Source organism: Poecilia formosa, unplaced genomic scaffold (genome assembly GCF_000485575.1).
Source record: "Poecilia formosa unplaced genomic scaffold, Poecilia_formosa-5.1.2 Scaffold145, whole genome shotgun sequence".
NCBI classification, from domain to species: Eukaryota; Metazoa; Chordata; class Actinopteri; order Cyprinodontiformes; family Poeciliidae; genus Poecilia; species Poecilia formosa.
In genome coordinates, this window is record NW_006800084.1 from 1436087 (window position 1) to 1460949 (window position 24863).

Below are 24863 nucleotides of genomic sequence, written 5' to 3' on the forward strand. Positions count from 1 at the left end.
CAAATATTAAGTTTACAGTCCTATGTTGTCCTAGTGGTCTGTCATTTTTAGAAGCATTCTTTGTAAATTAATTACTTCACCAGCTCATTGACTCAGATGCTGCTACCCCAACTGGTAACTGCAGTTAATACTTGTACAAGCTCATAAACATTTTTCTGCAAACCTCAACTTCATCTGGAAGTAGAGTTTGTTTTCTGGATTTTTGCACAGTGCATTCATTGACTCAATTCAGTTTTGTGTGTGGCTGTATAATAAATAAACAAATCACATAGACTAGTTAATATATTTTCATCGGCATGTTCTGAAAACTTAATGTGCTTGGGAGTTGTGCTATGAGCTCTATATTGCAGACTGCATGTCTAACACTCAGTTTTAATCCAAGCTTGTAATTAAAAATTTCAACATATCACCTGGGAAATATTTACCTTAGAAACAACTCAGAAGATAAGCATAATATAATATAATATAATATAATATAATATAATATAATATAATATAATATAATATAATGTTTTCATTTTACATTTTTACTGTTTCTATTGTTATATTTTTTCTGATGACATGCTGCTCTCTCTTGCTGTTCCTAATGACCCCAGTAGAGGGCAGTAATGTTTCTAAACTACATCGAACTGTCATAACAGCGGAATAGAAGCAGCTGCGCCCCGCCTTTTGACCCACCCGTTTACACTTCATGGAATCACCGTTAAAATATTGTTGTTTTAGGTTAACGGCTCGTTTGTGATGTAGATCCTCGCCTCATCGTCAGCTGTACAGCTATCCAAGAGTGGTGCTGCAGCCGGAAAGTGTCTTCTAACTTCAGATTTCATGGTGGGCGCTTTGCTGTGATTGAAACAGATTTATAAACAGGCAGAAGGCTACGTTAGCATCCGAATACATTTGTTAGCCTGTCAGCTGGTTAGCATAGACTAACATTATGGCGTTAGGTTAGACAGGAAAGTGGTTGTTCCGCCGAACCGTCGGCCACAATTGCTAATTTTGATAAGACGGGGCATAAAGAGATAACGCATATGTACATCACCCCAAAAGTCCCAGGTTAAGCGTGTACACAGCTGTCTAACGACTTAGTTGGACTAGCTGATGAGCTAAACTGGCGTTAGCATGGCGTCAGATACAAGTGACAACGAAGAATTCTACGATGCTCCAGAGGACGTCACCTTGTCTCCAAAGGAGTAAGTTAACCTTTTTTAATTTAATTTTACACATAATTGGTATTTTTTAAAATAATCTGTCACTTGATATTAGTTAATCAAATGTGCAAATCGTGTTGCTTTATTTAAAAATGAACTGTTTCAAATAAACATTAGCCGGTTTGGTTTTCTTAACGTTTTAATTTGTTATACTGTACTTCATTTGTGCAGTTGGTAAATGTTGGAAGAGGGAGAGGCTAAGCATGTGAGTCACATGATAGGATAGGTCTCAAACAGAAGGATAAGGTTACTGTGCAAATTTCCTAGTTTTGGTTCAAAACACGGCAAAAGGACATCTGTCAGGATTAACCAGAAAAAACATAAAACACACTAAACATGGCATGGAGGATGTTGGTTTCTTCACTTGTAACTTGATCTCTTTCTCCCATCCTGTTTACTAAATATCAGACGGAAGGGTTTCATATTCACACATTGAACTTCAATATAACGCCCAACAATCTTGGCAAATAAACTTGGCCAGGCACATTCCTATTAGATAAGAGCAAAAATGCTTTATCTTACGGGGTTAAAAAAATACTAAGAATCCTGTGATGATGTCTGCAAGTTGCAACAAAACTGACTGTATGTTGGGATTATTACCATTGCTGTCAACTTTCCTACAGCTTATTCAGTAAAAGCTGCATTCATTGTTCACAATATGATTGAATGTGATTATTTTGTACCAGTGGCACTGGTGTAGTAAATTTTACTTGTTCACAATGGGAAAGTTTTAATTTTAGACCCGTATTTCTGTGCATAAGACTGATAAAATGATAAATATTCACAAGAAAAATGTTAAGATAATTTGGAGCATCACTTGTATTGTTATGACATTAAGTACCACAGTGTATTGTAATCAGTTTTAAGTCCATTTTGATTACTCCCATATGTTTCCCCCCTGAAAACTGGTTAGGAATACAAAACGTCTGGGTAATTTCTGTTCTGTTTAATATTTCAAGTTGACATGTTTTTCATTTTGTGGCACTTCGCTGCACTTATCATCTCAACTCTCTATCATTTTAGGACACCTGCAAAGCTTGTCATTCCTTCACCTCAGGTATGTCTGTTTCAAATCAAAACTCTGTTGAAATGATGCATTTAGTGACTTCTGAGCCTTTTGGAATAAAGAGCTGAACTAAAACATAGAGGTGGTGTGCAGGGGAAAGCAAATACTTCTCTGCTTTTTCCAAAGAAATGAAGACTAAAACACAAGTAAGTCAGCAGGTGCTGTTTATCTGAAGCACTTGACTGATTTCTGAGTGTTATTGACAGTTTGTATTTATTTCAAAGTGTAGGACATTTCACAGTTTTAATTGCTTTTATAATACGCTGTTGGCACTGAGTAAAAAATGTCTCAATGATTCTCGAGAAGCAACTGTTGCTTCCGAAGCCTTTGGAGGCCATAATTTTACCGTTTCCAGTTTCCCAGGAGTTCATGTTTCTACATGTTCATCCTGAGGTCAAATTGTGCAACTCTGAGAGAACCGAAAGGCTAAATCTCTTCAAAGGCCTTCGTGTTGCCATATAGTCGAAAATAAGATTCAACGGGTATTGGTCTTGCAGACAGGTTGTTCATAAATTCCTTTACACAAATTCGACTAAAGTGGAGATATCTAGCTATACAATCAAGTAAAGTATTTTGTAACAAGCCAACTTGCCATAGCTGGATAAAGCAAACATAGATAATTTGGGTTTGTTTAGCCTCTAACCTTGCAGCAAGGCAGCTGACTTCGTTACACAGAAAACTTTTCTCCAGGAACAATGACTGTTGATGTTGCAAATGTTTTGTTAATCTGATATTTTATAATGTTTCAGATCTGCTGCATAAAATTATATGTTTGTCTGCAGATCCCTTTAACTGAAACAGCGCATTTGTTTCTGTGGCTTAATGTTATGTTGCGTTGGGACACCAAAACAGATGATTTGTAGATATTTTTAAAGCCCATATTCAAACTGCTAACAAAGGTATCACTACTTGTTTATTAAGTAAACCTACAAATATATATTTTTAAAATACTGAATAATGTTGCTTTCAAAATGAAATATTACAAAAAAATTACTTTGCTATTTTAACGCCTAAATTTGTTTATTTCTGTTTATTAGGAGACGTCAGAGGGTTTGGTGAATCCAGTAGAAAATGTGACCTGTGCCGCATCGGAAATTCAGCAGGATGATTCTCTGCAGGTATAAATTTCTTAAAAGAAAAAAATAAAATAAAATCATACTCCTGTTGCAGTTTAGTTTTGACATGAGAGCTAGTATTCGCAGTCGTTCTTGAATAAACTCCTGTTTCTGTTTTTGTTCCTAGATCATCGATAGCATCATCGAGGAGAGTCAGAAGGGATGCGCTATCGATGTCTGCGAGGTGGTCGAGTTGTTGGATCAGCTGCAGGTTGATGTGAAACCCGAGCCAAAGGAAGAGTCGGAAGCTGGGGGCGTTCCCCTGGAGACGACCGTCCTGGTCGTCGCACCTGAACTTGTCAAGGGGTCGGAGGAGCGACAGGAAAGCGTTACGACAAATGGAGAAATCTCCTTAGCCGCTGGCGAACTCCCAACTCTGCCTGGACCTTCAGCCGAGTCACAAGAGCGCATGCAGCCTCCGGACCTCACCAGCACCATCGCTCACAGTCAGGCGGACGCTGCCGCCGCTCTGGTGGCGGAAGCGGAGAAGGAGCAGAGACCGGCAGACATCTTGGACCAAGTTCCCTTAACAGACAGACCGGTTCCAACAGACTCGCCGGGGCCCTTGAAGCCCCCCCGACAATTCACAGTAGAACCCGATATCGTAGCCAGCACAAAGAAGCCTCCTCCCACCCGACCGCCGCCTCCTGGTGGGGGTCCGCCGCCCAGACCTCCGCCACCGTCTTGCCGCACTTTACCCTCCAGGATGTCTCAGGAATGTGTGAGGCCAAGTGGACTGGAAGGTGAGAAACTACTGGATGATTCTTCAAAAAACAGAAGTGAAGACTTTGAACTCGTCGTTGATGTACAAGCGGTTTTACGCGTTTTGCAGACAAACGGTCTGAAACTGGGATCCCGGTTTGTTTGAACAAGTCAAAGCACGAGTAAATCAATAACAGAACAGCAGTAAACATTGGTCTAATTTCTTCAAACATGTCACAGTGTGACATTCTGACACACACTTATTCCCCAGCTCAGATTTTAAGTGATCTCAAAAATTGACGCACGCCTGTTAAAATGCCAGGCTTTTAGGATATAAGCAAAGTGCAACATGGTGAATAGAATGAGACTCAACTGAGAATCATCTGTTATGCCGGAAATGTGAGGAAAAAAAAATCAAGTTACATAAGAGTTCACACCCAGATATCAATACTCTGCTGACACACCTTTGATTCAGTTTCAGCATTTTGCTCTGTTCAGTTCTCACCTACCTGTAGCTGTCCTAGATGGGATTTTGAGACTTTTCCATGCGTAAACCTGTCACAATAACTTTGCTGAACGATAAACTGTCCCAGAAAATCTCAAAATGACCAACGATAATGTCGTTTTGAGACCATTTTCAACTTTTAAACTTTAATTTTGTACAGAACGCTCCACAGAAAAACCGACGTTTAAAATATTCAAAATAAAACGCAACCAAAAACGATAAATAAAAATCATGCACAACCAAAACCATTCATAAAATGGATTATGAAATCTCTGTAAACTAAATTGCCCTTTGAAAAATATTATCAAAATGGAACTTATCAATCTTATTTTAATTTAATATATTAATTAATTGTAACAGCCTTATCTCTGTGTGTATCCTTAGCTCAACCTATATTTTGCAGAGACGGCACAATAAGGATCAGCTTATTGTACTAAAGTGTTAGTCAGGCACCAAATGCAGGCAGCCATCGATAACTGGAACAAAACTGTACATTCTGTGCAGCTTGTCCCGTCAGAGGTGAAAGGTCATAAGTTAAAACAATTGGCATTGATTTTGAGAATGTGTGGGGTTATTTATTTTTATTTTGTCTGATTGCCCAGTACCTGCGGTGAGTTCGGTTAGCAGAGATTCTCTGGAGCCGTCTGGCCTGATGTCTCCCTCCAGCACAGTGAGGTGTCTAACTAAAGACCTGCAGCATTCCCTGGATCTGGCCAGCGCCACGAGTGGGGACAAGGTGGTGACGGCACAGGTCAGTGAGTCTGGAGACCAGGACTTTTTTTTTTTTTGCACAAAATGAGGTATATCTCTTTAATGCGCTATTGCGTTCTGTGTTTTATTAATTTGTTTCATCTTTAGGAAAATGAGGATGAACCAGCCTCATCCCAGAGTGGAGGACAAACCCCCGGCCCTCAGCGTCCGCGTTCTAACTCTGGCAGAGAACTGACAGACGAGGTGAGACTCGTTCTGTTTTAGTAGGATGTTACCGTTTGTAGTGAAGTGAGGTTTCACCAGTTTTAATGTGTTTTTGAGGTGTCGATAATCAAAACTGATTTTGCAGGATTTTTATTTGCCCCTTGAAGTTTTTCAAATTTTATTGCAAGTTTTATTGTGATAAGATGACACCTTGTAGTGTAAAATTGTGAAATAGAAGTGAGCTTATACATGGTTTTTATTTCTATAAAAAAAATTAAAAAAAAATAGCCTCCTTACACCGATGCCTCTAAATGAAAATACAACTGATGAGTCTGATTAAACTGACCGATCAGGAGGAGAAAAGTCCAGAGGAGCTGCGGGAATCCACAGCCATTAGGAGTGCTCCACAAATCTGACTTTGAAGAGTAGCAAGAATGAATACATTTTTAAAAGAAAGCTTAAGTAGTCTAATTTGCAATTTTGCCCAATTGCTGTTGAAGTTGCAAGTGGAACTTTAGGGCTACATGTAAAACTATCACTCTGAACACACAGTCTCCACAATCTGTGAAAAACTGTTTTGACAGCATCATGTTGTGGAGATGCTTTATATTCAGCAGGGACAATATGGATATTAGTCAAAAACCACATGGAATATTTAGTATTGTCACCTTAACCTTCCCGTTTCTTTAAACTAGCACTTCAGTTCTCGCTGTCTGCTGCTCCGTTTCTCGACTCGCTCACGTTGGAAAAAAAGAAACGAGAAATCAGTCGATGATCTGAAAGCTGAAAGTGTGACTTTCGATTTCCCACACTTATCAAACTGTGTGGTTTTGTCTACCCGACGCTCTGCGATAAGAGGAAATGGTGCTGCTGCTGCTGCGGTCTCTATCCAGGCCGTTTCTCACTAAGTTAATGTGTGACCGACCACAGTCAGCACTGCAGCATTTAAAATCATTTAGTTATAAACTCCAGTGAATCAAATGCGGAGTTCCAGCAAGAATTTAATACGTTTGTGCTGATTTTTTATTTATTTATTTTTTTTCAAGAGCTCCGCATTCACAGCCAGAGTCTCTGCTGCCATTAAAACCCATTTCTATGTGATTTTAATCAGGAAATACTGGCCAGTGTCATGATCAAGAACTTGGACACTGGAGAGGAGATTCCCTTGATTCAAGCTGAGGAGAAACTTCCTACAGGGATCAACCCTCTCACTCTGCACATCATGAGGAGGACCAAGGAGTACATAACGTGAGTCGAATTAAAACCGATTACATTTCAGTTCATTTTAACTACATGTAAAGGAAGCTGCTTTTTTTTTTCTTTTTTTTTTTTCCCTTCTTCTCAGTAACGATGCGGCACAGTCGGACGACGATGAAAAGTCTCAGGCTCCGCTGACGGACACGGACGGAGGAAAACTGAAGCAGAGAACGTAATGTTGCCGAGCTGCTTCTCTCTCTCTCTCTCTCTGTCTCTCTGTCTCTCCCCCTCCCTCAATCTGTGATTTAATGTAAAACATTGCAATGCGCTTGTCTTTGTTTTTAACCAGGACCCAGCTAAAAAAATTCCTGGGCAAATCTGTGAAGAAAGCCAAGCACCTCGCTGAGGAATATGGGGAGAAAGCCGTCAATAAAGTGAAAAGCGTGCGTGATGAAGGTACAGGAACTAAATGACTGTCGATGTTCTGTTTGTGTGAACAAGCAATCTTAAAATATGGATAGTTTACAGTAACTTTCATAATCTATGGGGATATTTATGAGGCTAAAGTCATACGCCTTCTACTTTTTATACGTTTTGTCAAAGGTCAACCACAATTTTAAACTGTTTTATGGAGACTTCATGTGATAGACCAACACAGAGTAGCGGACATTGCTTAGGAGAAGGAAACTTGGGTTGGATTTTCACAAAGAAACACCTGTAATGTGTGTATTTGTTAAGCCTCACTGAGTCAATACTTTTGAAAGTATTTCCTCATTCTAGCAAACAAACTTTCATGATTAGATGATTTAAAGTACGTCTTGTGTTTACATGATCTCGCACTGTTTTAATAATCTGAGTTCTGCTTTGCTCTTCAGTGTTCCACACGGATCCCGATGATCCTTCCTCCAGTGACGACGAGGGTATGCCCTACACCAGACCGGCCAAGTTCAAGGCAGCTCACAGCTTCAAGGGGCCCTTCGACTTTGACCAGATTAAGGTTGTGCAGGATCTGAGCGGAGAGCACACGGTAAGACTAAATCATTTCTAAATTGGTGATCGTCGTTGGCGTCTGTTTTGAAACGGTCCGTCTCGCCCTGAAGGGAGCCGTTTGGACGATGAAGTTTTCTCATTGCGGGAGGCTTCTGGCGACTGCAGGCCAGGATAACATTGTTCGCATCTGGGTCCTGAAGACCGCCTTCGATTACTTCAATAATATGAGATTAAAGTACAACACTGAAGGTATGCATCGTCGTAATGTGGATTGTGCGCTCTTTGGTGAACAAACATGCAGCAAAACGACCGATTCCAGAGTTCATGCCAGATGTTTTTGGTCCTCCAGGTCGAGTTTCTCCTTCTCCTTCTCAGGAAAGCCTGTGCTCGTCTAAATCTGACACAGATCCAGGGGTGAGTGCAGCAACGTCTGCTCTGGTTCACCAACAGCTTGTGTTGATGGCAGATACAGAGCAACGTTCTACATGAACATTTTCCTGAACGACTTACCTACTGTTTAGGCAAGCTCTGCCCCAGAGGACCCAGACACCGAAGACAGAAACGCCCCTTTCCGCCAAGTCCCCTTCTGCAAGTACAAGGGTCACACAGCCGACCTGTTGGACCTGTCCTGGTCAAAGGTAATAATGGTACCGTTACCGTTTTGCTCCCTCCTAACACACATTTGTATTTTTACGTTTGGCTCACTCTGTGGTCTGTGCAGAACTTTTTCCTGCTCTCGTCCTCCATGGATAAGACGGTTAGATTGTGGCACATATCCAGGAGAGAGTGCCTCTGCTGCTTTCAGCACATTGATTTTGTCACAGCCATCGCTTTCCACCCCAGGGTAAGTCGGGTCGCCGCGTGTTTGTCTTGGCACAAATCGTGCGTGCTGTGCTAGTTAGAAGTTCATGAATGTCGTTAAGCTTTCATCAGAGAGGAGGTAACAGGAACATTGTCTAATCTACACAAATCAATGACTTTTAACCACATTTTAATGATCATTGGTTTGTGTTCAGCATGTGTGGGGTCTGCACAGATGTTTCCTTTCACTGCCAGTAGCCTTCTTAGGTGTATTGTAGCTACCAATAAGCTCCTTGCATAATCCTCACTGGATATTTGTTTCCAGACTCAGAAAGACTTTGTAACATTCGCTGTTTGTTTTCAGTAGAACCGAAACCTTAGCGTAAATCCCAGCTGAAATTTGCAGCTGTGTTGTGGTAGAAGAACAGAAGAGAGTTTGTGAGAATATCTGGATGAGTCAAAGTGAATCTTTAATACATAAGTAGATTGGCAACAGTACCAACTGCAAAGCACTGGTGGAAAATCTACAAACTCTTCAACATCTCCTGAAATCAAATGAGTGTTCCCACAGTGTCATGATTTTAGATTAGATGAAGCAGACTGGAAGGGCTCTTACCTTAGATTAGCTTTCCTTTGCTCTCTTTTTTTTCTTTCCTTTAGTTTGTTTTTTGTTTATATTTCCTTTTAATTTATGTAAAGCACTTTGAATTGCCTTGTTGCTGAAAATGTGATGTATAAATAATCTTACTTAATCTATCTTACTTTACCCTAAATCTCCCAAGTATCTATGGACTGTTCCATCTTAATTTAGTGCTACAATTTCTGCCAAACACTGAGGTCAAGTGTTCAGTCAGAAGTGAACCTCAGAAATTGTCGATGGTTACAAAAAGCGTGTGGTTCAACTTGCAAAAGGACATTTAACGAAATATTAACAGGGGTGTGCATAAGTTTGATCGTGTATCAAATATTAGGAACCGTGAATAAATTCAACGGTTGAGCAGTTTTTCTTTTTTGTTTGTAGGACGACAGATACTTTTTAAGCGGTTCTCTGGACGGCAAACTGCGACTTTGGAACATTCCAGACAAGAAGGTGGCTTTGTGGAATGAGGTGGACGGTCAAACACGACTCATCACCGCCGCCAACTTCTGCCAAAACGGAAAATACGCCGTCATCGGCACCTACGACGGACGCTGCATCTTCTACGACACAGAGGCATCCTGCTGCTTTTATCCCCAAGATCAGTTTAATCGCAACGGTTCTTATGCAAATTCAGAATCTGATGTGGGTTTCCTTTGTTACCCAACAGCGACTGAAATACCACACTCAAATCCACGTGAGATCAACCAGAGGGAGGAACAAAGTGGGCCGCAAAATTACCGGCATTGAGCCTCTGCCTGGAGAGAACAAGGTAACGGCCCCCTTCCCCTGTGAACGCTCGTTAACGTTGCTGCAGTGAGGGTGGTTACGTCTCCAACTCTGTCCGCTCCGGCAGATTTTGGTTACCTCAAATGATTCCCGCATTCGCCTTTATGACCTGAGGGACTTGTCTCTGTCCATGAAGTACAAGGGTTACGTCAACAGCAGCAGCCAGATTAAAGCCAGCTTCAGGTGAGAAACGTTCCCGTCACGCTCAACACTAAATCGTGAATCTGTGCTGCTTCTGCATTCATAGAGAGAAAAGTGGGTTAAAAATATCTTTCTGGTCTTCTTAATTAAAAAAAAAATAGATAAATAAAAATAACATTTTTATTGTTATGATTGCTACACGACGCAGGCTGGAATAATTTAGGATTAGATTTCAAAGTGTGGGGAAGTGTAGAAAAAGAAATTGGAGGAAGGGTAAAGTTTATTTCTTGACTTTATTTCCTTTTCTCTTGTTTAAATGCCTCCAAGTTGTCCAACTTTTTTTGTTTCTCTTCCTATTTTGTTATCATCCAATTCTTTGCCTTTCATTCCCTTTTTCCTGTATTTGCTACTTTCCTACCACCTTTTTGTTCAAGTTTCTTCTTTTCTCTTATATTCTTTATTTCTTGCCTTCATTTTCTTCTTCCTATCTTTAAATTCTCATTTCTTTTTCTCCCATTATTCTTTCGTCCTTCTTTTTCAACTTCCTTCATTTTTTTAATTTTTTATTTCACGTTATTTCCCTCTGTTGTTCTTGGAGCTTTTGTATGTAAAGCCTGATCTCTTTAAAAATGATCTTATAATGTCAGATGTTAAATATCACCAGCCTGACCAAACATGCGAGCCATCTTTCCAGCTCTTTGGTGCCCCCTGCTGGCCTGTCAAGTGTTTGTCTCCAAGAGAATTTCAATTAAAACCTAATCGTGAAACTGTTCGTGCCTTCCTCCAGCCATGACTACTCCTTCATCGTCAGCGGCTCAGAAGATAAATACGTTTACATCTGGAGCACTTACCACGATTTGAGCAAATTCACGTCTGTACGACGAGACCGCAATGACTTCTGGGAAGGAATTAAAGGTACCTACTGTGTTGCCCACAAAATACATTTATTTATGTATTAATCTTCTTAACTCTGAGGTGTTTTTTGTTTTGTTCTTGTCTTGCAGCACACAACGCAGTGGTGACCTCCGCCGTATTTGCCCCCCATCCAGATCTTATTGTTCCTCAAGAAACACTCGCAGAGAAACCGGAAGCGGACCGCAAGAGCCTGGACTCCACCGACTCCGAGACGATACCTTCAGGTCCGTTTCGTCCCATATCTGATTTTCTCAGAGCGAGGAATTGGATTTCAGTGCTGCTTATTGTTGCTTTTTTTTTTTCCCTCCAGGAGCCCTGAAAACCGATCACACGGAGGTTCTGCTCTCTGCTGACTTCACTGGAGCAATTAAAGTTTTTATCAACGTCAAAAAGTACTGAGCACTTCGCAAGCAGGCCTGTTCAGCAGAGATTAGTCCTAAAGACGGACAACGACAGAGAGAGACTGTACAAAGTGGGCAAGGTGGGGGTTCCTTGTCCTTTTTTTTAATCTTTCGTACCAGGTGACTGTGAACGGTTTGGCATCTAGAGATCCAGGAAAGTTGTCTGAGCAAAAACTAACTCGGCTCAGACATGTAAGTTTATAACTGTGTGGCCAACAATTACTGTAGAGAACATAAAAATCTATTTTCAATAGCTATGAGCACCTTCCTTGTTTCCTTGGTTTTCAGGTCAGACAAATTTCAAAAGCAAAACGGTCAAAGTCTTTCAGGTGAAACGTCAAGTTGGATTAAAACGTCAAATTCCTGGAAGTTTCCTATTAAAATAAGTCGTTTCAGTGTGTTTGACGTTACTAATTTTGGTTACTAAAGTTGGGTGTAGTAAAAATTTCAGAAAAACACAGATTACTTTTGATAAATCCCCTGGTCAACAGAAGCACATTTCATGACAGCGCTGTAAACCTACAGCTTTTGTAAACAAAATGATGGAATTTCCTCAATAAAAAAAAAAATCTGCACAAACACAAATTCTCTCTGGCAATCTTTTTCAAAACCTCCGACGAGTTCAGGAAACGTCTTCCACAGGAACGTTTGTCACCAACGGCGATTTATTTAATGTTGGCGCTTTGCAGCAACATGTCATTTTAAAAACAAAATATATCTAAGTAGGTACACAGTGGTGAAACTTCACAATAGAAAAAGGTGCCGAGTCTCGTGTGGGTTGTTGAAGGTGGAGCCGAGAGAAGAGACGGATGTCAGAGTCCTGAATCCGGTTAGTGTTTGCTCTTCTTTGCCTTCTTGTGGGAGCGGTGTGGGGACCGCGACTTGGATTTGCTGACCTTCTGGTCTGGAGATGGCGATCGGGAACGTTTGGACCATTTGGGAGACTTTGTTCTGCAAAATGAGCGCAGAATAAATGATCCTGAACTCATTTATACGGAATAAGAGCTTTTTTTCTTTGAATTTATATTTTACCTTGATGGAGAGATGCTCCTCGATTTCCTCGGCTTTTCTCCAAGTTTACTGCTCAGTCTTCTGTCTCCGTCCTCGTTTTTTTTGCTCCTCTCTTTGTGTCTCCTTTCTTCCCTCTGCCCGTCTTTAGACTTTGACCTCTCGGTCTTTTCTTCGCCTTTGTGAAACTCCTAGAGCCGGTAGTGTAAGCATTTTAACTGACTCAACCTCAAAGATCTCTAACTTTGTTTGCAGATTCTTCACAAAATGAACCATTTCATTAGCAGACAATTTGAACAAAAGTTTAACTAATACACAAAATACAATGAAATTGGTGGCTGTATGAGTATTTTAGCACTGCATTCCCACGTAGCGCGGGAGTAAAAGGGCGTAGGTTCATGTTTCATCCAGTAGATGGCGCACATAACAGAAAATCTGACATTTTGTAATAAGATGATCATAACACTGAAGATGCTCCTCCAGTTTCCTATTGAAGAATACTTTGATTTGGTTTCTTATGGTAAATCATACAAGGTATGACGATAGCGATAACAATTTAAACGTGTTCTTATGAAATCACTTATCCCAAGAGGAGCTGCTCACCTTCTGCAGCAGTTTCTTCCTGTAGTTCTCCACTTGTTGCTGTAAGCTCACCCCAGACTTCTTCTGCCTCTTTCCAGATTCCAACTCATCTTGGAGCTTCATAACCTTTACCTGTTTCAGAAACATTGGGTCAGTTTTACTGTTTAAACAAAATCCTGTTTCATACAAAACTTTCTACCTAAAAGATGTTGTATGCGTCTCTCCAAACAGAAGCATTTGTTTCTTTCGCGAGTAGAAAATTGGACACATTTATTAAAAGTAATTTGTGTACAATGACTAAAACTGAGATCATCTCTAGGCCAGTTTATGATAAATGATGGAGCAAACACTTACTTCCACCTCCCTCAGCCTTTTTCTTTTACTCTCAGACATATGGGGGAAAACTGCCCCCTCATAGCTGGGCGACCTGCAGGAATCGGCGCTGCTGTCGCTTTCCGAGTCCTCGTCTTCGTCCTGTGAGTTGCAGCTGGAGCCAGATAAAGTTAAAGTTACTAAAACTTTCCTTTCCTTCCAGATAAATGAAATACTTTTGATAATACTCAGCCTTACCTAATGTGAACCTTCTTTTCATCATCCTGCTCCCCTAAAGTATCCCACTTGGAGTCGGTTTGGACTGAAAGAAAAGAGGCAGAACCAATCAGGGTCAAACTAGTCACAGGAGCGTCCAGCTACGACTTACCAGTGTCACCGATCTTCTCCCATTTAGACAAAGGCACTCTGGAGAGCGGAAGGTTGCTTTCGTCCACTGAGGACAAAACAAACCTCGATAAGCAGCAGACAAAGTAACAATTCTTATGCTAGAGAGTTGTAGAGACACTAAACGGTGGACTCACAGGGAACTCCATCAATGTCATCAATGGGAGCGTTTAGGGGTACGCCATCGATGTCATCAACGGGGACTCCGTCCAGGGGGTCCCAGCCCATGGGGCAGCCGTCTATGTCGTCCACCGGAGTCTTCCCCATCGGGAGCCCGTCTATAAGCCTTCTGTCCAATGGTGCACCGTCAATCTCACCAGATACCTCCTCCAAAGAGACATAAAACTCACTTTGTCCAATTGTATTCGTCAACATCTCCGGCCGGTAAGGTGACACAAAGCAGCAGCCGCCTCTGCAGCGAGGAGATAAGCTCACCTCCGGCGTCTCCGTCTCCTCCTCTCCTGCTTTGGCAATGCCCAAAAAGATGTTCTGAAGCTGGATTAGATAAGGCTGGGGATATATGGCCCAGTCTTCCCACGCTCTAAAACAAGTCATGGCCTTTTGCTGTGGAGACATTAAAAGGTTTCAGCTTTCCCTTCTCTTCTATTTTGGGTGAAGCAAATGATTTATGTTACCTTAAACTGCTCAGCCTGCAGTCTGGCTTGAATGTTTTTATGTGCTGCATGTAGATGCTCAAATATCTGTGGTAGCTTGCTTTCAAAACTGCAGAGAATTATTTTAAAACCCATTAGATTTTCCACAAATACAGACATGGATGCTCTAAAAGTGAATTCAAAGACGGCCTCTTACTATTTCCGATAATATGACGCCCCGGCCACTTTGGCGCACGAGTTGTGCAAGATGTCCGACACGAGATATAATCTAGAAATCTGTGGGGATTGGTGACAAAACGAAAAGATGAGACAAGACATTTTACAGCAGACAGGAAGGAGATACAGTTGTGGCTCCTGTTGAATCAATCAGAAGCAGCTGACGGGATGTTTCCATCTCAGAGTTATGCTCCAATCTAGCATCGTTCTAGAATGTACTTTCTGCTTCTCTGCACAAAATACCAACTGAACTTAATCTCTGCTCATGTTTGTAACATGATAGATGTGAAAAAGAATACTGTTGAACAGCAGAACTCGCCTTCTTCTGAAGGGGAACTTGAAGCGAACTAAAGGACTCCGAAATGTGCCCCACGACTTCCTCTGCTGCATCTGCCCGGTCCAGACAGAACAACATGGCGCTGGCGATATCCTCCCTGCTGGGAGTCAGCTCCTCCACGAGAGTCTCCAGTCTCTGTCGGTGCCTGGAGTGGGTGGGAACGTCACACATTCAGCTCTGATCAAGTCGGAAGCCGACATGCGTCCCGGATTCAGACGTACTCGGCTCTGAGCTGGCCCTTCTTCACCTCCTCCTCGGGAGGAGCGGCCTCCTCGACCGCCGCTCCCTCGTCGCTCCTCTCAGTGTAGCTGTTGAGGATGGGGGGTCGCCACAAGGAGCCGCCTCTGAACAGCCGAAACTCTGCCGTCCTCCACTTTGTCGGGGACTCGCCCTGTGGGACACGAGACCAGATGTCTCCACACAAGTTATTTCATATAAAACCAAAGACTTCTAAACACGTCTCACTCATGCAAACTCACCTGGAGGATGGAGAACAGTTTCCAACGGTAGTACACGTGATCTTGGCTTTTGTTGTCAAAAAGAAACCTGAGAAAAAAGAAGAGTTTCAAAAATAAACCTCGAGTTGTTTTTATTTTTGTTCTAATGGGACGATTATGTGACAGTTTAGCATAGCTACCTGTAATCTGGGTTGTTTTTTTCTTTGTTCATTATCATGGCTTCAAATAACGGGCCTTCACGCACCACAAACTCTACCATCCTGTGAATAAGGAATAACAGATTCCTGTGGGGAGAAATGGCTGTATGAGTAAGAATACACACTAAACCAGAGTCAAACACAACATAAAGACACCAATCAGCTCCTTACTAAACTACAGGCCAATGAAAACTGCCTTACTGTATTGTTTCAGCTCTGATTTAGGCTTAAAGAAACTTTAGTAACTGTTCTCGACCTCAAACATGTATCCCCACATTATTATTGGGACTGTTAATAGCAGGAACCCCTGATAAAAAATGTGTAAAACCCTGTTTGTGTTTTATCGCAGTATCATATTCCAGAACAATAATTAAAATCAATTTAACCTTCAGAATCAATACATTTGTTGAGTGGGGGGAAAAACAATATTCCCAGCAATTTTTTTTTTTTTTTTTACAAAATTGTCATTCCTAACGACTCCTATAAAATAAAATTAACTAAAGCAAACTTTAATGTAAAAAAACTGCATGGCATTATGAAATAATAAAAATTAGATACCAGAAAACTAAGAACGGGCCATGATTGGAGCTTTACAAACTATAACAATATAAAAAAATTTAAGCTTAACCTACGAAATAAATGTAATTCATTTAACATTTATTTTAACAGTCCGATTTTCCTACATTTTACTGTGTGAGATTATACTACTTGTATTAAGGCTTCGTCAGGAGAGCCGGTTTTTGTCGAGGATACTAATTTAAACCTTAGCAGATTCTAACTGCAGGGATGGCTATATTTGGACATTTCAATGAAATAACAGTCAGCTCTTTAACAAAGTTATAAGATCACAATGGTCAACTATATAACAATTAAATAGAGAAACAACTCAAAGGTAAAATATCCTGAGAAGCTCCTGCAGATTGTTGGAGCCCAATCACTAAACCAAATTTAGATCTGCATCATCTACACCTACTTGTACCCTTGAGCAACTGCTATTATTTACAGAACTGTACTAGAAAGCTAGCGCTAAAGGCTAATTACATCCTGACTGGGTTAGCATTGAAGCTATCTGCCTTCCAGCTGTATCGGTCTGCAGTGTCTCAGCCAGCCCATGCGAACCCCCGGCCCTTAAAGAGTGTATCTGCACGTTTACTAACTCCCCACTTTCTATGTGACTTACTTGTGTGTATGCAAAGTCTAATAAATGTAGTTTCTACTGAATATGCATGGTTACAAGATGAGTGCGCCTCAGCCTCTGTCCTATGACACTAATGCTATGACAGCTGGTCAGTCGTAGGAAGAAGAGTGTGTGTACCTTTCGGTTGGGATAACCACTTTGACTACGGCTTCGGACAGAGTCTGTTTGTGAAGTCAAACCAAATAGTGAAGATATTAAAAAGTGAGTACCTGTACAGATGAAACACTGCAGGATACATACAGCATAGAAAACAACGGAGGCATTCACGATCAGACAACTGGGGAGGGATGGTAAAAACTTCAACATGTAGGGGGGTGAAAAAACTGTTATGGAACCCAAAACTAAAAGCTTCAGTTACTGACGTGCGCCCAAAGAGGGCATGAGAAATTGAATACGGTCCTGCATCCTGTAAAACTGCAATGCAGGAACAGATAAGCAAGTAACAGAATGCTTTTTTTAAATCACTTAATAATTCATGATTAATTTTGTCGATCTTGGATCAGCTGCCTGGTAATATTTGAAACAACTTGACTGCAATGATCATAAAGGCCACATTTTCAACCTTCATGCAGAAGAGATCTACGAACAAACTGTCACCCTTTATTTTCACACTCATCTACAAAACCTTGCTAAAGTATTCGGACGCCTTAAACCTTCACACATTTAGTCAGTTATGACCACAAATTATTATTGTACAGAGTTTAAATCAAGGTTAAAACCCGCTTGTTTAGAGTTAGCTCTGATGAATAATAACTGGAATAATTATCGGTATCTTTGATGTGAATTATTACTGATTCTTGATGATGGCGTTCGACAAAATGAAATGTTAGTTACTGTATTGTGTTTTTTATATTTCATGTAAAGCACTTTGAATTCCCTTGTTACTGAAATGTGTTACACAAATAAATCTAACTTGTAGGGATTTCATCCCTACAGTTCTTAATTATTCAAGAACTGTGAAAGGTTTTACAAATAAAAATGTGACAGACTGTTTCACATTTTGCACAAACTGGAATTATGAAAATTAATTTGCTCAATGGAAACACACCAATTTTGAAAATAAAAACTCAGATTTTTTTGCTAAATAATTTCCCCCACCGCATTATAAGCCTGGCGGGCCACCTGGCTTTACTTGTCCCCCCACCAGGCTTAGCACTGTTTATTTATTTATGTGTTTTTTTTTTTTTTTTAAAGTTTTTAAGACTTTATAGTTCATGTTCAGGTATTAATCTCCCAATAAAGCATAATTGTCAAGTCATATTTTCAAATTTCCTCAAACTTTAACCATTTTTTAACTCAAAAACCTGACGGGTTGCTGAATAAATGACTGCCGAGTTTTCTGAGGAAAACCTTGCAGTTGTATCAAAATTTGTATATTTCGCAAAACTGCATCTCGCATCACACGAGTTAAGTGATCAACAACAAAGAAGAAGAAGACGACAGGAAGGGGTAGGAGGATGATGATGATGGCGTGGCATGTTTTTTTAACAACATTGCAAAAACAAATGTATTCTTGTGTGATTTTAAATGTTCCTTATCTTAAGGAAATGCCGCAATAGCGAAATTGTGTTTTGCACACATTTGTAATGGGATTGAAGCTACTGTAGTGTGCATTTCTACTCAGCTGCCTTTTAGAAATCTTGCTATAAAATACAGTGCAACCAACTGCTCTTTATTGCTAAATAGAGTCCAGTTACGTGTAATTTAATATCAGCTGATCTATGAAGGCCTCAAAGGTTTTGTTAAAGAACATTAGAGAAAAAAATGCAGGAAGTTGTGGAGATTAAAGCGCCGTCTCTGTCGCTTACAGACAGAGATGCAAACATCTCCAAGCTTGTGGCCATTATGCAACAAAATGTGAAAAGGTTCAAAGAGTGTGAATGCTTTCCTCAGGTCCTAATCCAAAACATTATCTTGATCAACGCATTTTCAGCTTGACACCATCAGCCGGACGAGGAGGCTTTACCTTGTCCAGCTCCGCTTTGGACGAGCCCAGCGGCTTTGTGAAGTCGTTGCGGAAGCGATCCCTGGGCTGAGCGTTGAAAGGGAGACCAGATGGGGGAGGAGGTGCCACCCTCACCCCAGCTGGTGTGTACAGAGGCTGAGGTGGGATGCGGGCTGGTTTGCCCCATCCGAGCTTCATTTCAAAGCCCATAATCACTTTTCCTGTGGTTCCAAACACATTGCTGTCAGAGATTAAACAAAAATGATGAAAGTTCGATAAATTGGGACCAAGTTCGAAGGTCCACTTCACCGTCTAGAGCAGCCATGGCTCTCTCTGCATCTTTCCGAGTCATGAAAGCCACAAAGGCTCTGTTTGAAGTCCTGCAGCGCTCCTCGTCCGTTCGGGGCCACATGATCTTCACGCTGGCCAAGGGGCCATATTTACAAAACTCTCTGCAGAGTAGGTCTTCATTCATCTGAGCAGAAGAAAAAAAAAATACAGAGGTGAGAGGTGCACATGTAAAAGCATTAAATCCAGTAAAACTGAGTGTACTCCTACTACCTTGGGGCTAATGCAGTTAATGTAGAGGTTAGTGGTGACCGGGGCCGTCAGGTCATCGTACAGCACTGGGGGGCAGAACGGAGGGGGCATTTAATAAAAACTGCTCCTGCATGTTTCTCATCTAACATTTCCAGACTCAGCTTTTTTACAGTCTTCTGTCCTTTATGTTCATTTAAACTATAAGTAATTAAAAGTTCATAGTGACTTTATGTCAGGTATTTCTACAACGGGACTTGCACGTAGACTCTGCAAAATGAGACACTGACATGACAGGACAGGATGAAGGAAAGAAAGCAAGCAAGAAAGTAATTGAAAGAAAGAGACAATCTAATGAGGGGACATTAAAAAAAGAGATTAAACAAGAAAGGAATGAAAGACAGAAGGAAACAAGGTGGTATAGAAAGAAGCAAGAGATGAAAATGAAGGGCCCAAGTAAGGAAAGAACAAAAGACAGACACAAGGCCTAGGAGATGAGGAAGAAAAGGAGGATGAAGGAAAAAAATCAAAGACACAAAAAAGGAAGGCAGGATGGAGGGATGAGGAAGGAAGTACTGAAGGAAGGACAAGAATAAATAGAGGAAGGAACAAAAGAAGGACGTAAGGAATAAGTAAGATGGGACAAGAAAAATGTCAAACTCAAGGAAAAGGGGACACAATTTAAACAATAGGGTAAAGAATGAATAAATTCAAAGATTTTTCTCATTTTTATTTCTATACTTAATCAGACCTGAAAAACAAACAACTCTCACTTGATCGTCCCGATAATGGAACGTCCAGATCGCCGTATCCGCCTCCTTCTCCTCCAGCCTCAGAGTCGTTTTTCTTCCTTTTATGCCTTTCCTCACGTTCCTCCTGTATGCTGAAAATTTTCGATGCAAAATAACAGGCTTGTGTGCGCACATAATGTATTATTCATATGACACTTAGGCATAAAGCTGGAAAAAATGTGTCGGACTTACAGCTTAAGTTCCTCTTTAAAAAGTTCGAGATTGCTCTTCTTCTTTTCTTCTGTCTTCTTCTTGAAAGCCTGTTCATCAGCGAACACAGCGTTTAGTGCTGCCTTACGGTACACGTTCTGAAGACTTGAAAATGAATTGAAACTATGACACAGCAAAGATGTGAAGAGTACAAACTTACAGACTTTTTGCTGTCAGACGAGGACGTTGGTGAGGCATGTTGAGACACAGGGACAAACTTTGTGGCGGGTCGGTACAGCTTACTTTTCTTGATCTCTCCTTCCTCCTCCTCTGCAGAAAGTATAACCCACCAAACACCAACTTTTATATTCTTAGTCAAAACATATGAAGGTACAAGTGGCAGTAACATGACGCAGTCCTACATTGTCAGTTCTAAGTAACGAGAAGATTAAACTGTAGATCCTACACAGTTTAGGACTTAACACTTCCATTAACGGTCCTTATTATTTAACAGAAACAATGAACAAGTGCATTACACCAGACACTGAAAAGAAGGAAGTATCATCTGAAGTCTCCAATCAGAGGTCAAACATCCCTGAAAACATCCCATACTCGCCTTTAGTCGCATTTACGATTCCCCCACGTACAAAAGTCTTCACTTTGCTTTTTTCACTGGTTTCAAAAGATGCAACAAATTCTTCAAAAACTTCAGCAGCTTTCTCTTCCTCCTGCAGCATCGCACAGAGATAAAAACACAAACTTATGTCCAATTTACCCCTTCTTACAGTTTCCAAAGAAACAAAGCTTAACAGTAACCAATTACTGCAACTGATACACATGGGCATGACTGTTATCTTCAAGTGAAACGTGTGAAGAGACAGTACATGCTAATGCAAGCATACCTTTTTCTTTAGCTCTACTTTCTCTTTCTTTGTGATCGGTTTGATGGAGGCGGCTGGTTTTCTTTTTCTGTCCGCCATGCTTAACCTGCAAGACATAAATAAAACTGAAAACATAGAGCTAAAAACAACCAGCAGTAAAATACTATTGAAATATTCCAGCAATCACATGGGCTGTGATAAGACTAGGAGTCGTCGCCGATGAATCAAAAATGCACTGACACACGGAGCAGAAAATCAGCCAACAAGAAATACTCAGACTTTACGTGTTTTATTCTTTTTTTTTTTGCGCTAAAAAAGAGGAGACGCTTACCATTACAGACAAAAGTGAATGTGACCGAATCTATACAGCATCTGATCAAAACGGAAAGGCTCGTTGCTTATGATCAAAGAACACGCCCTGTGGTTATGCGATGTTTTGCGTCACCTAGGTTCTACTCCCTTGGAGATGGGAGTGAGAAGATTGTTCAGTTTCTGTATCTGTTACAAATAAAAGGCCGTTGTGTGAAAGTATGTGAATGTACTGTGTGTAAAGACACGTGACTGTACTTGACCTTGAAAGGCGCCTCCACAGCTGCTTAGAGGTTTTATTGTATAAAAAGATTTTATTCATTCAACACTGTTAAAATGCACTGACCCTCCTCAAATCTGGTGCTAAGCACTGCTAGCCAACTGGCTGAAAAAAGGTTAATATACTTTAACAAGGAAAAAAATAATAATTTTCAGTCATGAAAGACAAAAGGTTATTGGGTTGGAAATTAAATGAGTGTGACCCATCCCTCTTATTAATTTAACACTGTTTGAAATTATAGTTGGAAAGCTACAAGTGGCTTTTATGTTAAGGAGACAACTGGAGGTTGACTCCATGAGCAGATAGCCCAACTACTTAACCTGATATCAGCTTGTTATACTTGTAAAACCTTAGAAAATACATTATAAACACTTGGAAGCTAAAAGTAAACTAATTTATCAGTCAGTAGTTATTGTTTGTAATCTTGATGAAGTCTTTGTATATTATTGACAATATTATGTTGTAAAAATTTTTGAGGGGTATTTTAGGAAATAGGGCCATTACTTTCCTATTTAAGCAATTGGATCCATTCCACATTTTTATTTATTTATTTTTGTTCTAAATACAGTGATACTGTAAAACTGGTATTTTTGCCCAAGGTTGACATACTAAGGTAATCTTATACTGGCCAATGCATAGCCTATCTCAGTTTAGATCTGTTACTAACATCTAAAAACCTCAACATAGACCACAACATGATTCTGGTGAAGCAAAAGTAGAAGATAGGCAGCATCAAGCCCCCCCTCTTAAAGACAAAACAAGAAGTGCCTGATTTGTTTTATTCTACAGAATATAGGACATGCAGGGAAACAATGTGTTGCTGTTTTTTTTTTAAAGAGGTAATAGTTTTAAATAAATCTGACTTTTTTTGTTTGTCTTCTGCTGATTGATGGAGAAACTAGCTGATCTGATCTCTGACCCATTGAATAATATATCTCTATTTGTATGTATCAATAGCCATATTCAGGATGTGAATATAAATTAGTTTAGTGCAGCCTTGTCTGGGTCAGGGTGTAATAATGTATCTTAAAACAAATGGGTGGACTTCTATGAGATCCTAAAACAATAACTACACATTATAAGATGCATTCAAAGCCCAAAGCTGTTCTCTGCTAACTGAAAACATCAAATTTGGACATGTAACAAATTTCAAGAGAGCTTTTAAAAACTAAGTTTTTCACTTAATGTAGATTTTTAAAAATTCATAATGCACACATATCATAACTGAGTACATTTCCAGCGAAACATAAGCATTTTAGACCATTTCTATAAAAAATAAACAGTTTTAATCGGCCTGGTCAGCTTGAAAGCCATAATTTCACTAAGCTAATGTTTAGCTTAGCCACCAGTTCTGTGACTGCTGAAATATGAAGCTAACCGTAGCTTTTCACGACTACTGCTGCACAGAATGTACATTTTTCAATCAAATAACACAGCTGCCTTGACACAAACATGCAGTGGTGCTAATCGTTTCCATCTTCTAACTAGGGGGTGTCCTACAGAAACAAACACATCCCTGCTTGCTAGCTAACATTCAACGGTCCCACTGCTGTAACGCCACAACGCTCCAACTAACCATCCAAGGAAAAACACTCAGCCCCGCCGCATGCACACAGTCATACCTCAGCCAGAAACTCTGAGTCTTTTTCTAATGCTCCACCATTTTGGTTATGACATATGTTTGTTTTTTGCTGGGGGGTTTTGCTGCCACAGCCAGATACTCAGATGCAAGAAGATACCCGAGTGTAGCTCCTCAGTGGGGGCAGGACGCCTGCTCAGTCTGAATGTCAGTGACGGCTCACTGCTAAAGATTGCTGTAAAAAATGACTGGCTTTTTTTTTCTTTTTTTTTTTTTATTTTTTTTTTTTTTACAGATGTTTAAAAGTACATCTTATTTTGATTTACAAAAAAAGAGGACACTTGACCCAGACCTGAAACACTTCAATTCAATCATACTCTGAAGACTTTTGATCTTAACAAAGTTAAAATGTGGCTTCTCTATAGAAGGAATAGTAAATTAACAAACTTCTGACTACTAAAGTGACTTTTAAGTCTCTGGAAATATATAATAGAAATAATTATTAGGTATGCATATTGGTATCAACAACAGAATCAACCGATGTTTGGCATTTTTTACCATATCTGATAAGTATATCTGGTCCGATATGTTTATATTAATCTTGTTGCCATTTGTGTATGTTTTTCAGTATGGGGAGGGTGTTGGCCATGTGGTATTTGTTCAATGCAGAGCAGGATTCTGGTTCTACACTTCTACAAAACTGTAGGCAAATATAAATACCAATACTGATAAATGCTGGCATAGCAGCAGTATTAATGTTGGATATTGATATCGGCCCAAAATTTTACATCGGTGCATTCCTAAAAATGGCTTTTCTGTCGCTTAGAGAATTAACATGTGGCAATAATAGCTCACCTTTTAAGCACATGGACAAAAATACACAAAAATCTGAAATTGTATAGAATGTATAAAAATAACAAGCAGCAGGGGGCGCGGCGGCAGCACAGGGGCAAAGCGGGTGACCCTTTGCTGAATATCTCTCACCACCCACTAGCAGATAAACTCCAGGAGAGGCAAAATAAGCCTAAAAAATTTAATAAAAAGCAGCAGTCTAACAAAGACTCAAAAAATGTGTATACTCTTTAGTTTCCATCTTCATTCTCCTCAGTCAGTTTAATAGATTATCTCTCATTTTCTCAACCTTTTTATAGTTTCTGTGTCCATGTGACCTACAGGGTTCACCTGCCTTTTGTAAACATTCACTGCAGCGCAACCCTCTTATTTGTCTCTAATGTTCCAAATTTGTAAACAGAATAAGTTTTGTAAGTTTTGGCAGCACATCATTAACTGGAAGCACATTAAAATATCTAAAGCCGTTAACCTTCCCACCGCCTGTGAGATTAGGTAGCAAAGATAAAAGTTCCCGGAGAAAAACTTAACTTTCTGCAGCAACACTCAGATCATTCTGGGTGATCCCAATATATTCTCTTTCAAGAAGTCATACATAATCCCTCTGCTTGATTTGTGTTTGTCCAGCTATACATCTTTGAATCTCTCCCTTTGAATGTCTTGACTTGACTTTTCTTCATAAACCTCTCAAGGCTTAGGTTACACCTTCAGGCTTCTTGTTTCTTCTTCCACATTTTTTCCTTTCTCACAACTTTCCATTAGTTTTTTAGATAGAGATCTCTGTGAGCGGCCAACTTCAACGCTTCACACTAACGGGTAATTTAATGCTGGTT

The 24863-nt window shown here is 40.2% G+C and overlaps 2 protein-coding genes across 4 annotated transcripts; one reads left to right on the plus strand and one right to left on the minus strand.

Annotated features, from left to right (window-relative positions):
* The first annotated feature begins 640 nt into the window (after positions 1-640).
* wdr44 (WD repeat domain 44) lies at positions 641-11959 on the plus strand. Its single transcript, XM_007563244.1, has 20 exons — positions 641-1190; positions 2232-2265; positions 3312-3392; positions 3517-4132; positions 5199-5347; positions 5455-5550; positions 6623-6759; positions 6857-6940; positions 7058-7164; positions 7584-7735; positions 7809-7947; positions 8048-8112; positions 8220-8336; positions 8420-8542; positions 9521-9712; positions 9807-9908; positions 9993-10108; positions 10854-10981; positions 11071-11205; positions 11292-11959. The coding sequence occupies exons 1-20, from the start codon at positions 1120-1122 to the stop codon at positions 11378-11380; spliced, it is 2733 nt and encodes a 910-aa protein (XP_007563306.1). The 5' UTR covers positions 641-1119; the 3' UTR covers positions 11381-11959.
* On the minus strand, positions 11489-23397 carry LOC103145686 (U2 snRNP-associated SURP motif-containing protein). Of its 3 annotated transcripts, none has more exons than XM_007563246.2 (24): positions 23225-23397; positions 21035-21119; positions 20749-20860; positions 20353-20462; positions 20175-20242; positions 19965-20074; positions 19216-19280; positions 18964-19129; positions 18676-18875; positions 16827-16870; positions 15494-15598; positions 15336-15402; positions 15078-15247; positions 14839-15001; positions 14500-14579; positions 14325-14412; positions 14125-14253; positions 13827-14013; positions 13673-13738; positions 13543-13606; positions 13327-13459; positions 12994-13104; positions 12415-12581; positions 11489-12333 (listed from the first exon to the last, which is right to left on the minus strand). In XM_007563246.2, exons 2-24 carry the CDS (start codon positions 21110-21112, stop codon positions 12213-12215), a joined length of 2604 nt encoding a protein of 867 aa, XP_007563308.1. In that variant the 5' UTR covers positions 21113-21119; positions 23225-23397; the 3' UTR covers positions 11489-12212. The 3 variants fall into 3 exon arrangements, with proteins under 3 accessions (XP_007563308.1, XP_007563307.1, XP_016532465.1); XM_007563245.2 differs by having other exon boundaries at positions 13827-14016; XM_016676979.1 differs by lacking the exons at positions 19965-20074; positions 20175-20242; positions 20353-20462; ... (1 more) ...; positions 21035-21119; positions 23225-23397 and adding an exon at positions 19357-19930 and having other exon boundaries at positions 13827-14016.
* Between the last annotated feature and the right edge of the window lie 1466 nt (positions 23398-24863).

What these genes read in the sequence shown, in the direction of transcription:
- wdr44 (XM_007563244.1), top strand. Translation starts at nt 1,120, where the DNA reads ATGGCGTCAGATACAAGTGACAACGAAGAATTCTACGATGCTCCAGAG. An exon ending in AGCAGGATGATTCTCTGCAG is followed by an intron (nt 3,393 to 3,516) that starts GTATAAATTTCT and finishes TTTTGTTCCTAG; the next exon opens with ATCATCGATAGCATCATCGA. An exon ending in ACAAGGTGGTGACGGCACAG is followed by an intron (nt 5,348 to 5,454) that starts GTCAGTGAGTCT and finishes TTTCATCTTTAG; the next exon opens with GAAAATGAGGATGAACCAGC.
- LOC103145686 (XM_007563245.2), bottom strand. Translation starts at nt 21,112, where the DNA reads ATGGCGGACAGAAAAAGAAAACCAGCCGCCTCCATCAAACCGATCACA. An exon ending in AGCCATGGCTGCTCTAGACG is followed by an intron (nt 18,876 to 18,963) that starts GTGAAGTGGACC and finishes TTGGAACCACAG; the next exon opens with GAAAAGTGATTATGGGCTTT. An exon ending in TGCAGGCTGAGCAGTTTAAG is followed by an intron (nt 14,254 to 14,324) that starts GTAACATAAATC and finishes ATGTCTCCACAG; the next exon opens with CAAAAGGCCATGACTTGTTT.